Source organism: Oncorhynchus nerka, linkage group LG1 (genome assembly GCF_034236695.1).
Source record: "Oncorhynchus nerka isolate Pitt River linkage group LG1, Oner_Uvic_2.0, whole genome shotgun sequence".
Taxonomy (NCBI): domain Eukaryota; kingdom Metazoa; phylum Chordata; class Actinopteri; order Salmoniformes; family Salmonidae; genus Oncorhynchus; species Oncorhynchus nerka.
The window spans coordinates 24,906,831-24,922,808 of record NC_088396.1 but is presented as its reverse complement, the minus strand read 5'-3'; the positions used below and the strand labels follow the sequence as shown (position 1 = coordinate 24,922,808).

At 43.3% G+C, this 15,978-nt stretch overlaps 1 protein-coding gene across 1 annotated transcript in view; it reads left to right on the top strand.

The window, feature by feature from the left end:
* The window catches only part of LOC115126043 (collagen alpha-2(IV) chain-like), a 109,050-nt gene that overhangs the window by 49,851 nt on the left and 43,221 nt on the right, over window positions 1–15,978 (top strand). The window contains exon 4 of the mRNA XM_029655658.2: window positions 1,625–1,705. Coding sequence (XP_029511518.2) covers window positions 1,625–1,705 — 81 coding nt within the window. The remainder of the gene's footprint in view (window positions 1–1,624; window positions 1,706–15,978) is intronic.

The window sequence follows — 15,978 nt, the reverse complement described above, 5'->3', positions numbered from 1 at the left end:
ACAGAGAGATCCTTAATGAAAACCTGCTCCAGAGCGCTCAGGATTGGGGCGAAGGTTCACCTTCCAACAGGACAACAACCCTAAACACAGAGCCAAGACAACGCAGGAGTGGCTTCGGGACAAGTCTCTGAATGTCCTTGAGTGACTCAGCCAGAGCCTGGACTTGAACCCGATCAAACATCTCTGGAGAGACCTGAAAATAGTTGTGCAGCAGCGCTCCCCATCCAACCTGTCAGAACTTGAGAAGATCTGCAGAGACCAATGGGAGAAACTCCCCAAATACAGGTGTCCCAAGCTTGCAGCGTTATACCCAAGAAGACTTGATGCTGTAATCGCTGCCAAAGGCGCTTCAACAAAGTACTGAGTAAAGTTTTTGGTTTTTAATACAAAAATACTAAAAACCTGTTTTTGCTTTGTATTGTGTGTAAATTGATGGGGGGGAAACTATTTAATCCGTTTTAGAATAAGGCTGTAACTTAACAAAATGTGGAAAAGGGGTCTGAATACTTTCCTGTATGTCTATGGTGTATGTACTGTGTAGGGTCCTGAGCTGAGCCATAAGGGAGACTAGGCATCATGTGACATGTCTACACTGTCCTCTGGTCATAGTTTTGTCCATGTTTGTGTCCAGTCCTGCACAGGCTGCCCCGTTGTAGTAGTACTGGTATACAGTCTAACGTCTCTACGGGGAGTCTGGGGATTTTTCACAAGCCCATTCTCATTGTCAGAATAAAGATATCAGTCCAGGGGGGTTAATGGCTGGAAGTCCAGGGTGGTTAATGGCTGGAAGTCCAGGGGGGTTAATGGCTGGAAGTCCAGGGGGGTTAATGGCTGGAAGTCCAGGGGGGTTAATGGCTGGAAGTCCAGGGGGGTTAATGGCTGGAAGTCCAGGGGTTAATGGCTGGAAGTCCAGGGGGTTAATGGCTGGAAGTCCAGGGGGTTAATGGCTGGTCCAGGGGGTTAATGTCTGGAAGTCCAGGGGTTAATGTCTGGCTGGAAGTCCAGGGGGTTAATGGCTGGTCCAGGGGTTAGTCCAGGGGGTTAATGTCTGGAAGTCCCTGGGGTTAATGGCTGGAAGTCAGGGGGTTAATGGCTGGAAGTCCAGGGGGTTAATGGCTGGAAGTCCAGGGGGGTTAATGGCTGGAAGTACAGGGGGGTTAATGGCTGGAAGTCCAGGGGGGTTAATGGCTGAAATGAGTCATATGAACCACTATAAAGCCCACAGACCACTATAAAGTACACATCCCAGACAGCACTCAGACTATTATACGCAGTCATGCAATGACCCGACAGTCATTAGCAACTAGTCTATACAGACAGTGTACAACCACGCGATACACACACAGACAGTTCTGCATTTTATAAATATTTATATATATACAACATTCACAGCACAGCAGATCCTATGACTATATAGACTGCTGTATACAATTAAGTGACATGCCTGTTCAACTATTCACATCCATATACCATAGAGCACCTTTAAGCTACACATTAACAAATTGTTCCTTGGGGTTTGATATACAGTATTTTTTGCAGTCATTACTGTATTCCTCTCATGTGGTGAGTTATCATGATATTGTTTTGTTGTCTCTAACCCAGTCCTCTGTGTTATGTTCTCCAGGGTGGTAAGAAGCACAATGGGCCATGTGGAGGAAGAGACTGCAGCGGAGGATGCAAATGTTTCCCTGAGAAGGGTGCCAGGGTAAGTCATATTTTCTTCATTGTTTGGCTGTCTAACCCCTATACAACACTATGTGCCCCCAGCTCTATATCCATCTCTACACAACTCTCCTCAACTCTATACCTATAATGAAGGTATTCATTGGCTATTCAGGAGGTATGAAAGCACCATAACAGTGCAATTGTGATAACACCCAACCAGACCTTCATCAATATGGACCTCTCTATCTGCGTAACACATGAACTCAGACCCATTACTGTTTGACTCCCAGTATATCTACTAATGGGCTATTGTCCAACCTCTCTGTCTCACGTCTTTATCACCTCATCACACATGCTGTTAGGGAAAGTGGTGAAACTCACACCATTAACTTAACAGTAAAGAGAGGGGGTGGGTGGGTGGCGAACTGGACCCTCCTCTAGAGGGTCAGGGCACTGTTAGTAAAATGGAGGAGAGGAAGGACAGGAACAGAGGACAGAAAGAGAGGTGGGGAGGAGATAGGGGGAGAGGTGGGGAGGAGATAGGGGGTGAGGTGGGGAGGAGAGTGGGGGAGATCCATGACAGATGTTGTGAAGGCAGGGAGGAAGTGAAACACTAAACACCAGGCTCATAATAACATAATGGACCAAGAGGGAGAGACAGAGGGGCTTCACAATAAACCAATAAGGAGAGACGATCTGTAAGAGGAACCAATCACTTATTGGCGTTGAGCTTTGATATCCCCTTGACGGTTTGTGTGTGTGTTATCTCTTAGGAGTGAGGGTGGGTGATTACCATGGAGACCAGCTAGAAAGTCACAGGGGGCACAGTGTCTAACTGATAATATGGGAAGAGTTGTATTCAAACAGAGCCCTTGTTACCGTGCATGCTTAAACTCAGACAAAGAAATGCAAAGTATTGAAACCAAAGATTTCACTCATAAATCAGCTGATCAAAGGCTGTGTAGTATCTCCTACAATGTGCTCAGTGCCCAGTTTGGTTCTTTCCCACTCATCTTCAAAGTATTCTCATAGGAACTGTTAACCCCCCTGATAACCCCCCAGTTCAACCTTTATGTGACGTTAAACCACAAGGACAAAGTTATTCCGTCCATAAAACACAGGGCCAGTGAGAAGAAGAATGCTTTGTTAGTGAGTTCTTAAAAAGAAAAGAATGTGGCTTGAGGGAATTGTAGTCTGACCCGGCTGTGTTGGGACTTGGGAATTTACCGGGTCGACTTTACAGTATGCCTCTGACCTTTACGGTCACCGTGGTTAAAGGAAACCCCATAAGGAGGAGTAGATGGGAGAGACAGGAAGAACATTCCACAGCTTTTAAGGATGCGAAGGCCTTGTGAGTGAGGGTCAGACCGTCTATGTTTTCTCACTCTCTCGCTCGCTGTCTCTCTCTCTCTCCCAAGGCTGTAAGAGGGGATATCTCCCTAGTTGGCATCTTGGAATGTTGTTCCCCTGACCTTTGTTGCAACGAACAAAAGAAAAACATCCTCTGGTCTCTATCACTCCCTATTCTCACACCCTCACATTCACACATTCAGTAGACCTAGTTACACTCTTTAGGTTCCAAAAGAGTTTTTCGGCTGTCCCCATAAGAGAAGCCCATGTGGAAATGGTTCTACATGGAACCCAGAAGGGTTCTATCTGGAACCAAAAGCAGTTCTTCAAAGGGTTGTCCTATGGGGACAGCCAAAGATCCCTTTAAAGTTCTAGAATCTAAATAGTACCTTTTTCTCTAAGTGTATACTGTATATTGGTAAATTATTCATTTGTGTTTAACATTATAAACACTCGTGCTGAGTCCTCTAATGTTTATATGAGGTGGGATAGCCGGTTTGGCCTGCTATTTTGTTTGAATATCCTAAAATGGCAATAGTCTGTTTTCACATTCCTCGTTTATTTTCTACATTTGTTTTGTCTTTTGTTTGACTCTTTTTTTTCTTTAATATTTGCACCTTACATTTTCTAGACCATGAAGCCAAATCCACATATTCTGCTCATCAGGTTGATGGATTAGTCCATGAACCAAACAGAAAAGATTCTCCTCCCAGATGTCTGTCCTTCTCTTTCTCTCGCTCTCTGTCTCTCTCTCTCTCTCTCTCTCTCTCTCTCTCTCTCTCTCTCTCTCTCTCTCCAACTATATATTTCTCTCTGTCTATCTCTCTCTACCTCCATCTATTGTTTCTATCTTCTATCTCTCTCCCTATATCCCTCTCCCTCCATCTATCTATCTCTCTCCCTATATCCCTCTCCCTCCATCTATCTATCTATCTATCTATCTATCTCTCTCTACCTCCATCTATTGTTTCTATCTTCTATCTCTCTCCCTATATCCCTCTCCCTCCATCTATCTATCTCTCTCTACCTCCATCTATTGTTTCTATCTTCTATCTCTCTCCCTATATCCCTCTCTCTCCCTCCATCTATCTATCTCTCTCGGGGTTGTTATATAATGCAGCAGTGGACTCATCACGTTTTTTTGCTGGCGATTCATAAACCCCTGGATTGGCAGGAGTTGGACCACATCTTTTCAGAATGGATGACAGTTGTCTGCGGCTTAACTGGCGACCTCGCAAATATCAACACCTCCCAGGGGTCGATCATATTCATACATTGTTCTGTGTTTACGGCTGCTCGACACTATGTGGATGTGGCAATGCAGTTGTAGAAGGGCATCGACCAACACTTTCTCGTATTCATCGGTCTGACATCTGTGTGATGACTACACTGAGGAACAACCCTAATCTAACAACCCTAACAACCCTAATCTCCCAAAACGCCATGGTCCTTCAGCTTGTTGACATCTCCTCCAGAACTCGTTATTGTAGGAAAAACAGAGGCTGTGGTTTCTCAGGAAGGAGAGACTGACAGAGAGCAGAGAGAGGAGTTGATTGTGTGAGGGAAAGTTATGTTCCAGAGATGGTAATTTCATGGCTGTTTAGCATCGGGCAGAGAAGTGATTTGGCAGGGTTGTTCTCTACTCCTATCGCCCACTCCCCCTGGCAGACTGTGGAGGGTTTTATACGCAGAGGGTGTTCAAGAAAATATCACACTCCTCTAGGCACTGATACAAGCGCATAGTTGTTTCATAGTCAGCTATTGTGGGTTGTATCTTGTAATGCCAGTCCAAAAAGTGTTTGTGTCCATAAGACTATAAAGTGTTGACAAATGCATTTGAAGGGTTTGACAAGCCCAAAAATAGATGATGTACTTGTGTCTATAGCAGGTTGGTGATTGCAAGGTATGGATATTTGAGAGGTATTTTGACTTTTGAAGGACAAATTAAACCAAAAGCCTCTAGGCCAGCGGCCCTAGTCCAGTCGAGTGCAGTCCAGTGCCACACAAAAAAAATGCTGGGTTGTTTGGTTGATCCAACTGCTGGATTGCAGGCATGGGTCACTTAGTTGGGTTATTTACTTTAAAAAGAGCAATGTTGGGTTCTTGTGCTGGGTTATGGGTGCTGGGTTATTGAGATATGACCCAGTGGGTCAGATCAAAAGACTGGAAGCGTGGATTAGTAGGCCTGTGGCTTTCTTTTTAGCCACCCGAAAGTAAATGTCATGCCCGTTCATCTGTTCTGTTGTATAGTTATCACATGTTAAGATATGACATTTTTGCTTTGATGAGGTTTACAGAAATGTATGAATTCCCTAAAAACCTCTGTAAATCTCTTTCTCGGAACGCAATAAGGTGGCATACCTTATTATAATATGTAATAAATAATCATAATATTCCAGAAGGTGTAGAACTATATATAAACTTAACATGTTGAAGAGGAATGTCATTTACTCTCACGGGTGGTCAATAAGATCTATCTGAAAGCCACACCCCAAATAAGCCATGCCTCCTGAAAATACGGATGACATAAAAAAAAGACCCAGCTGCTAGCCCAGCTTGAGGACTTTGGACACGTTGTTTATCTTTGTGTTGCATAAGATGAATCAGTCACTTAATGTACATACAAAAACACAGATATTAAAAAACTATTTTTTTTTTATCTACCTGCAGTAGAGTATGCTCGGTAAAAAAGTACCTTTGTTATCATAACTTTAAAAAATGTAGTTGATGTGACTTCTCATTTAGTTTTGAGTCAGTACCACATACACATTTTAAGTAATAATGGCTTTTCAAAGACTTTGAGTTCAACTTACTAAAGGCATTTGAGTTAAAAATGCCTTGGTGTTTACAGTGTGTGTTTGCGTGTCTATAAATGGCATGATTTCCTTGTTCCATGAAACAAGGGCCATATATACATACCAAATTCCGTGCTCTCGCCCGTCGTCAACTTCTCTGTCTCCATAGGGATGGAATATGTGAACAGTCTGGAATGCCATGGCCTGTCCCTCTGAGGGAAGATCTGAGAGGCCACTTGTTCTATTTACAGTGTGTGTGTGTGTGTGTGTGTGTGTGTGTGTGTGTGTGTGTGTGTGTGTGTGTGTGTGTGTGTGTGTGTGTGTGTGTGTGTGTGTGTGTGTGTGTGTGTGAGAGACAACCTTGGTGAACCTTTTGATTAGGCGTTATTAGAGAATGTCCGCATAGATTGAACTTCATCAAAAACTAAACAAACTATTTTTGACAACTGTTTGATTGACACAGTGTATTGAGCCTAAGACAGTGAGATAAACCCCTAACCAGAGCAGGATCAGGTGGGATGTGATCTGGACTGATTCGCTGACAGGTTAGACATCTTGTCTATTGGCCTATACACTGGTAGCCCAGTGCTGGCAAAATATTGTACAGAATAACCAATGGGTTATTTTGACCCAGTCAGCTGGGTTGCGTGAATAACCCAACATGTTGGACTGTTGGGATTACCCAAACATTGGTTCATTTAACCATCAGTTGGGTACCTTTACTCTCATGCTGGGTTGACCTAGCAGCTGGGTCTTTTGTTAATTTAACTCTCGTCCAGTGTTTGTACATGTCCACACTTATCAATGTTAACTGTACACACTAATTATTTGCATATTTCCCAGAGTGCCTTCCCTTTTGAGTAAATTGTAGAGTTACCACTCATGACTGTATTTGTTAGTGACAGAGACATGGTTGTTGCGTTCATTCATTTTCTGTCCAGTGATCTTCATCAAGTGAGGTTCTAAGCAAATATATTATCATTCAAATAAAAATCTCTGTAATACAATATATATTTTGTAAGCCTTTATATTGAAGGCCTAGTTTTAGCCTAATACAGTACAGTGGCCTGAAACTCATGGTTTACAGGGAAAGTCAGACCTGCAAGTCACAGTATGCTGGCTTGCAAAGAGATGTGACATTTCTATTGGAATCCATCCCGAGTGGACATTTCCAATCATTTAAAAAAATTCCCCTGCAACCTGCATTCAGAATGCTGCCGGTTTGGGAAGACTAAGATATGAGACTATCTAAAGCATTCAGTAAAGGGTGCAATAAATCAAAGTAACAGATTGGATTAGTTTAGAAAAATGTTTATGTATATTTGAGTAGCATAACATTTACTATTCAATCAATAGACATGCAAAAACATAGATATTGAATCAAAAAATTCAAAAAATCTACCTGCAATAGAGCATACTGGGAAATATGATAATGATGGGCGTGGTTTTGGTTTAACACTGGTTATTAACACCAACACAGGGTTTCTTTTACACCAATGAGTGTTCATTTAACACTTACAGAGTTAATTTAACACCTGAATCAACTCTAGAAATGTTACACAAAAAAATCAAACACTGGGTAACACTGACTGATTTTCTATACACACACACACACACACACACACACACACACACACACACACACACACACACACACACCCAACACAGGTCAAAGTGTTAACTACATTTCCTCCTAATCCGCTGGTATTTAGCTTTACATGTGTCTTAAATGTGAAAGGTCCTTCCTGTGGTGTTGATGAGGTACTAGAATGTCCTCCAGGTAGAGAAAGGGTCTTTGGGGTCTGTTGTGGTATGTGACCAGAGTGGTGGGACAACATGGCAACCCCATGTGTTCTCCATCAGTCAGCCCTGTTGGAGCCTGTTGTTGGAGCTGGTTGGAGCCCAGGGCATGGGCCAATTAGAGCGCGGGGCAGGGGCCTAGTGGCTGCAGAGAAACAATAAGTCCCGCTGTTACTCCACTCTAATTTACCTCTCAGTGAGAGAGAGCAGCAGAGCAGGGTATGTTACTGGTGGTGGAGTGTTGCGTACGGTGTTGTGTGTTAGCAACTATAGGCGTCTGTGTCAATGGTCTGTACACAGTGTGTGTTTTATGGAGTGAATATTCCATGTGCTCAGCTCAACCTCAATTTCATATCTCCCCATTGTCCAAGCTAAGTTTAAGACACATAACCTGCAGAGGGATCCCCCATCACATTGCCTTTGTGTAGCAAATCCTGATAATGGGTCAACTTCATGATGGGTCAACTTCTCAACGCATTCTACCGCCCACGCTTGGACTTCTGCCCTGATTGGCTCGTTTGTCCGGTGTGCAACAGTCTAGGAATGCCCTTCACAGCTGGGGAGAGAGAGGCGGCTTTACTCCAGCCTGGGAAAGTACGAGTTTTCCAGAATCGGAACGTTTGACCCATATGGACACTTCAGACAGGCCAGCTGGCAAAGGCTCTTCAGACTGGTGGATTATAGAGGTATCTCTGAGTGGAGTGGGATTGGCTGTCCATGTCAATTATCTGAAAATGATGGTTAATCCCCCCTTGTGGTCCATTTCAGTCTCTCATCATTACGAATGATGCAGTCTTCAGGTATTTGATGGTTGGTAGCATCATCAAAATCATTCCATGTGAATGCATACCATATCTTATCAATTTGTCATGGAGCCTGTATTTAAGTGTTACACTCCTCTCTAGTCTTTCCAATTTGTAATCGTATCATCTGTGGTGTTATTTAAGTGATAATCCTGGCTTTGAGGGCATTATCACTTTTATACAACGGGTTACAAACATATTCAAATAATGATTGACATATTTTCATTAAAAACATGATTTTGATGAATTTATTCATACTATTTCATCTTTCCACAAGATTAAGTCCTGACACAAATCTAGGGTTGCTACTAAAGCCGGCTGGTCGTTAGTTCTGTCGGTTCAGTTGCCAGAGACGGGACCCAGTCGTTCAGTCTTTTGGTTTGTTCTGTATCTATGGACGTGACCCAGGGGGTGTTCTAGTCTTGTATTTCTATGTTGGTGTGAGTATGGTTCCCAATTGGAGGCAGCTGATGATCGTTGCCTCTAATTGGGGATCATACTTAGTGTGGTCCTTTTCCCACCTGCGTTTGTGGGATATTGTTTAGTTTTGGTTTAGTGCTATGTGCACTACTCGTTTATTCTTTGTTGTTTTTTTTAAGGTTCACTTTAATAAATATGTGGAACTCTACTCACGCTGCGCCTTGGTCCGCTCATTATGTATACGAACGTGACAATAATGGACTATAATGTAATTGGCTGTTGTCCATGTGTCAGTCAACGCAAAACGTTGGGATACTCCCGCCTTGTCGTTACCGCTCAAATACACCCATTTAATGATGGTATCATCATCTTAAACTATGCATGAAATATTCCTTATGAATGCATTCCTGAGTCTAGAACTTCTGTCCCATATTTTATTCCATTATTTATGGAGTATTATGTGGCCTTTAAGACTTCAACTCCCCTAAAGTCATTTTAATATGTTACTCTATCCTCGGTGGTGCCATATGAAGTTAATGCCATATTGTGGCTATGTGAGGAAATGGAGTGTGTCTTTTGAGAACTATGGTAAACAGAAGGAGACGATGGCCTGGGGGGCTAGACTGCATGGAAGGACGTGAGCTGAAATGGCCCTAGAACGGTGCTGATTAATGTAACAATGGCTTTTAGGGGCCACACGCCCCTATTCGATTCCCTTAAACACACACACTGCAGCTGGGTCCAGTTCTCACACACATGTGTCTGGGCCTCAGACCACAGATGTCTCATTCCAGCAGTGTGAGACAATCACACAGGTGTAAGGCTCCCAAAGACCCCTGGGATACTGGAGGGCCAAGCCCTGCTGTTCTCAGCCTGAGATCCCCCAGAGCCTTGAGACTTAGCAAACACACACACACGCACATGTTATGTTCTTCTATCCTCGTCGGGACTTAAAATATATTTCCATTCTAAATCCTATTTTCCCTAACGCCTACCATAACCTTAACCTGTAACCCTAACCCAAACTCTAAACCTAACTCCAACCCAACCACTAACCTCTATACCCTAACCTGTTGGAAACGTCCCCATGAGGGAGAATGTTTCTTGGTCAACTGCATCATGTGTAGATTTCTCTATCCCTCTATCTCATCTCTGCATTGCTCTCTGGGCCCTCTCTATCTGGGCCCTTTCAGTTAAGTGTGTTTGCACGTGCGCCCTATTGCTACACAGTGATGCATCTGTAGAAATGAGATCTGAGTCTAAACACATTAAGGCTAATGTAAACGGCCCACAGCAGCTGGACAGATGTACGGTCCCTGTGTTAAACACTCCTTCACTCCTCCATGAGAAACAGAGAGAGTGATGACAAATGACACACATTGTCTATCCTCCTCCTCTCACCCCCCTGTTTTTTTCTGCAGGGAGAGACACTGGATCATGAGTCAGAAGAACTGTGTGTTTTAGGAGGATGAGAGCAGGGGGAGACACGGGATCATGAGTCAGAAGAACTGTGTGTTTTAGGAGGATGAGAGCAGGGGGAGACACGGGATCAGGAGTCAGAAGAACTGTGTGTTTTAGGAGGATGAGAGCAGGGGGAGACACGGGATCAGGAGTCAGAAGAACTGTGTGTTTGAGGAGGATGAGAGCAGGGGGAGACACGGGATCAGGAGTCAGAAGAACTGTGTGTTTTAGGAGGATGAGAGTAGGTGGAGACACGGGATCAGGAGTCAGAAGGACTGTGTGTTTGAGGAGGATGAGAGCAGGGGGAGACACGGGATCATGAGTCAGAAGAACTGTGTGTTTGAGGAGGATGAGAGCAGGGGGAGACACGGGATCAGGAGTCAGAAGAACTGTGTGTTTTAGGAGGATGAGAGCAGGGGGAGACACGGGATCAGGAGTCAGGAGAACTGTGTGTTTGAGGAGGATGAGAGCAGGGGGAGACACGGGATCAGGAGTCAGGTGAACTGTGTGTTTGAGGAGGATGAGAGCAGGGGGAGACACGGGATCAGGAGTCAGGAGAACTGTGTGTTTGAGGAGGATGAGAGCAGGGGGAGACACGGGATCAGGAGTCAGGAGAACTGTGTGTTTGAGGAGGATGAGAGCAGGGGGAGACACGGGATCAGGAGTCAGAAGAACTGTGTGTTTTAGGAGGATGAGAGCAGGGGGAGACACTGGATCATGAGTCAGAAGAACTGTGTGTTTGAGGAGGATGAGAGCAGGGGGAGACACGGGATCAGGAGTCAGGAGAACTGTGTGTTTGAGGAGGATGAGAGCAGGGGGAGACACGGGATCAGGAGTCAGGAGAACTGTGTGTTTGAGGAGGATGAGAGCAGGGGGAGACACGGGATCAGGAGTCAGAAGGACTGTGTGTTTGAGGAGGATGAGAGCAGGGGGAAACACGGGATCAGGAGTCAGAAGGACTGTGTGTTTGAGGAGGATGAGAGCAGGGGGAGACACGGGATCAGGAGTCAGAAGGACTGTGTGTTTGAGGATGAGAGCAGGGGGAGACACGGGATCAGGAGTCAGGAGAACTGTGTGTTTGAGGAGGATGAGAGCAGGGGGAGACACGGGATCAGGAGTCAGAAGGACTGTGTGTTTGAGGAGGATGAGAGCAGGGAGACACTGGATCAGGAGTCAGAAGGACTGTGTGTTTGAGGAGGATGAGAGCAGGGGAGACACGGGATCAGGAGTCAGAAGGACTGTGTGTTTGAGGAGGATGAGAGCAGGGGGAGACACGGGATCAGGAGTCAGAAGAACTGTGTGTTTGAGGAGGATGAGAGCAGGGGGAGACACGGGATCAGGAGTCAGGAGAACTGTGTGTTTGAGGAGGATGAGAGCAGGGGGAGACACGGGATCAGGAGTCAGAAGGACTGTGTGTTTGAGGAGGATGAGAGCAGGGGAAACACGGGATCATGAGTCAGAAGAACTGTGTGTTTGAGGAGGATGAGAGCAGGGGGAGACACGGGACCAGGAGTCAGGAGAACTGTGTGTTTGAGGAGGATGAGAGCAGGGGGAGATGGGTGTTGACAGAAATGTTCTCACTGGTCCCCCTTCTTTCCCCCTGGATGCAGTTTTTGTTGTGTTTTCCAGACTATTTCATTTTCAACAGCCAAACATATTCATATAATATACTGTATCATATCCCCCTTTGTTTGTCCATATTGCATGTGATCCTTTCACAAACATTTTTATATAAACAGGTCCTGGGAGGGTTTTCAGAACTAGGCCATGTAGCCATGGGGAGGGAAAGACGGGAAGCTGATCTGCTAACCTCTCGCTGGCTGGATCACTGAGATCTAAACACACTCTCAAATGAAAACATTATTTCCCCAGACATTTATTCATGCTGGTTGATTTCTCCTCGGGCCAGCCAGTTTGGGACCCCTCCTCTCCTCACCCCCTCAGGGGCACACTGAGTCCCAACATCCCCCTGGGGACCATGGAGAGAGGCAAGGAGGATGTTGATTTTCAGGGAGTGTGTCCAAGAGAAACATGGGGGCTGGGACAGGGCACAGAGGGGCTGTACTCCACCAGAACCCCTCTGAGTCTGGGTCAGGGCTGTGAGAGGCAGAGCAACAGAACACATGGTCCTGGTACTTACTAAATACATCCTCCCTCTACATTTACCCAGCACTGGGTAAATAGTGGACAGAACACACACTGGATTATTTTTGACCCAGACAGTTGGGTCACTTAGTTGGGTTATTGAGCTATGATCCACTGGGTCAAATTAGAAGACTGAAGGTGTGGCTTAGTAGGGGTGTGGCTTTCAGATGGTTCTTTTTGGTCACCCATAACATGTCATTCTGGTTAATCTTTCGGTTGTATTATAAACATATTAAGGTTGATCGCTGACACTTTTGTAGTTTAATGAGGCTTACACAAGTTGAGTTCTTCAAGTGCCTATGTGTATTCCAATGTTAGTATACAGTAATTACTTTGTTATTATATTTAAATAATAATGTTATTAATTGTATATTCAAATATGTACTGTGCAACGATATTTAAAGAATATTTAAGGGAAAAATAACATGATGAACAGGAATGATATTTACCCTCGTGGGTGGCCAAAAATACCTAACTGAAAGCCATGCCTCCAATATGCCATGCCTCCTGAAAATAACCTATGGATTACATAAAAAAAATAGCCATCTGCTGGGTCAACCCCTCATGAAATTGAATAAAAACCCAACTGATGAATAAATTGACTCATGTTTGGGCAATCCAAAGGTGTAGCTTTCAGATAGTTATTTTTGGCAACCTGTGAGAGTAAATGTCATTCATTTTCAAGCTGAAATAAATAACTTTTGGGCGCCCTGACCAAGTGATCATAGAAATGTGAGTAATAGATATGTCATTGTCATTGAAAGCAAGTCTAGGGAGTGGTAAATGTGTTCTATGGGTGCTATTTCTATGCTTCCAGTTCTTAAATTTTGTTTTTGCGTCTTTTGGTTTTGTACATGAGCTTCAAACAGCTGAAAATACAATGTTTTTGGTTATGGAAAATATATTTCACCGCGGTTTAGATGGAACAATGAATCTCTCTCTACACAATAACTGCTTGTTTTGTCACATAAACTGAAATTAGGCGAACTGTTCAAATTTTTGCAACCAGGAACTGGCATAGTGATTCCTGCATATTGCACCTTTAAGTTTGTACATGGCAAATTCAATTTCCCTCAATATTTTTTCACATGACATATATTTTTATGTAAAATTAATAAGATTATTATTTAAATATTATAACTAAGTGGTAATTATACCAATGTAAAGCCCCTCAGTGGAGGTATCATAATACCCATAAAACCTAGCGGTCAAGCAGGGAAATGGTTCCAATCATTTTTTTCCACCATTCATTTTTCTCATAGGTAATTTTAGAAACAATATAAAGAAGGGCTGTGTTTTATGTGGGTTTACCTTGGCGTGAAGTTTTGATAACCATATAAATAAATCTCTCGGACAAGGTGATTTTTATCAATATATTTGGCTCTATTTATTCTCAGATTCAAAAATGCGAATTAGCATAAACGTAGACATCATGCAAGACTACAATTCCCTGCAAGCTCCTGCACGTCATCTCTAACTGACACTCTAACAGGTATTGTGTAAAATGTTTTACTTGCACAATACAGTTCACAGAATTGTCTATTTACAAACGTTTTGCCAATTTATTAATTAGCTAACATTAACAGATTGTTAATCCAGCGATATTTACCTTCGCCTCAATTTGGAAGTCTCGTCCAGATCCTCATGGCATTTGTAGATCTTTATGATAGCCACATTAGCAGCTAACTAGCATTTAATTTCTGGTGGGTAAATGCATGCAAATATATTTATAAAAGTCACCTTGTCCTAGAGATATTTACAGGTTATCAAAATGTCACGCCAGAGTAAGCTCATACGCTTTTGTAAACCTTATTAAAGCTACAAAAGTGTCAGTGTTCAACCTTAACATGCATTGACAATACAACAGAACAGATTAACTGGAATGACATTTACTCTCATGGGTGGCCAAAAATAACTATCTGAAAGCCACTCACCTACTAAGCCATGCCTCCAGTCTTCTGCTCTGACCCAATGGATCATAGCTTAATAACCCAGCATCAACAACCCAAATTAAAGAAAACAACTGGCTGGGTCAAAATAATCCAACGTGTGTTCTGTCCAATATTTACCTAAATTGGGTTGTTTTTAACCCAGAATTTTTTAGAGTGCATGGAAGCTCACATGTTCCCACAACTTCTTGAATCTCCACAATGGAGGAGGAGCTTGATATGACTTCATTGGGATTGATTGTTTTGAATTGGACCTAGAGAAGGGACGTATGTGCTACGTGTGTGTGTGGGACAACTCACTAAATCTCAGTTTAGTTAGTGGGGAGGGGTATAGCGTGTGTGTGCATGCTGTGTGTGTGTGCGTGTTTGTGTGTGTGCATGCATGAGTACAAGTCTCTGCTTTTCCCAAGGCTTGGAGATATTTTACAGCATGGATCAGTCACAGACTAAATATCCCAAAGCTCCTTAGAGAGAGAAGCTAAACCAATGGACAAAGAGCTAATAAATGGGCTGTGGTCTGGGGATCAGAACAGTTTGAAAACTAAAGCCCTATCGGACATTACACTTCTTACGTTAAACTTGTATTAACACAAATTAACCTCTTCAAAATCTTCATGTCACATTGATTCATTCCACATTCCTTCACTCTGTGAATACCTATAGTGTTTGTTGTAGATCATTGGTCGTCACATCCACATACTGTACATGTATGGACATACAGTAAATGGAAGGTATACCCTCGATATCTGTCCATGAACGTACATACTGTATGTTCATAGATGGCTTCAGAAATCATAGATGTCTTCATTGGGGCGGCAGGTAGCCTAGTGGTTAGAATGTTGGACTAGTAAACGAAAGGTTGCAAGATTGAATCCCTGAGCTGACAAGGTAAAAATCTATCGTTCTGCCGCTGAACAAGGCAGTTAAACCACTGTTCCTAGGCCGTTATTGAAATTAAGAATTTGTTCTTAACTGACTTGCCTAGTTAAATAAAGGTAAAATAAAAAATACAAAGATATTCACTGACAAACACACACCTTCATACACTCTGCCTATCTGTCAAGGTATTACTTTCATCAATCACCCTTTCAATTTTAGGCTATCACCTATCCCCTGACTCTCAACCCAGATCCCTCTCATACATCAGGAATCAGACCCAAGGGGTTATTCTGTTGTTCCCCACCCTCAGACAGAAAGACAGACAGGCATTCTGTTGTTCCCCACCCTCAGATAGACATACAGACTAGAGGTCGACCAATTATGATTTTTCAAAGCCGATACCAATTATTGGAGGACCAAAAAAAAGCAGATGCCGATTTTTATATATATATATATATATATATATATGTAATAATGACAATTACAACAATGCCACGTTCGTTATAAGGATCGGACCAAGGCCCAGCGTGGAATGCGTACATTCTTATTTATTTAAAGAACGAACACTGAACATACTAACAAAAAAACGAAACGTGAAGCTATACAAATGAGTGCTGACAGGCAACTACACATAGACAAGATCCCACCAACACCAAAGGGAAAATGGCTATCTAAATATTATCCCCAATCAGAGACAACGATAAACAGCTG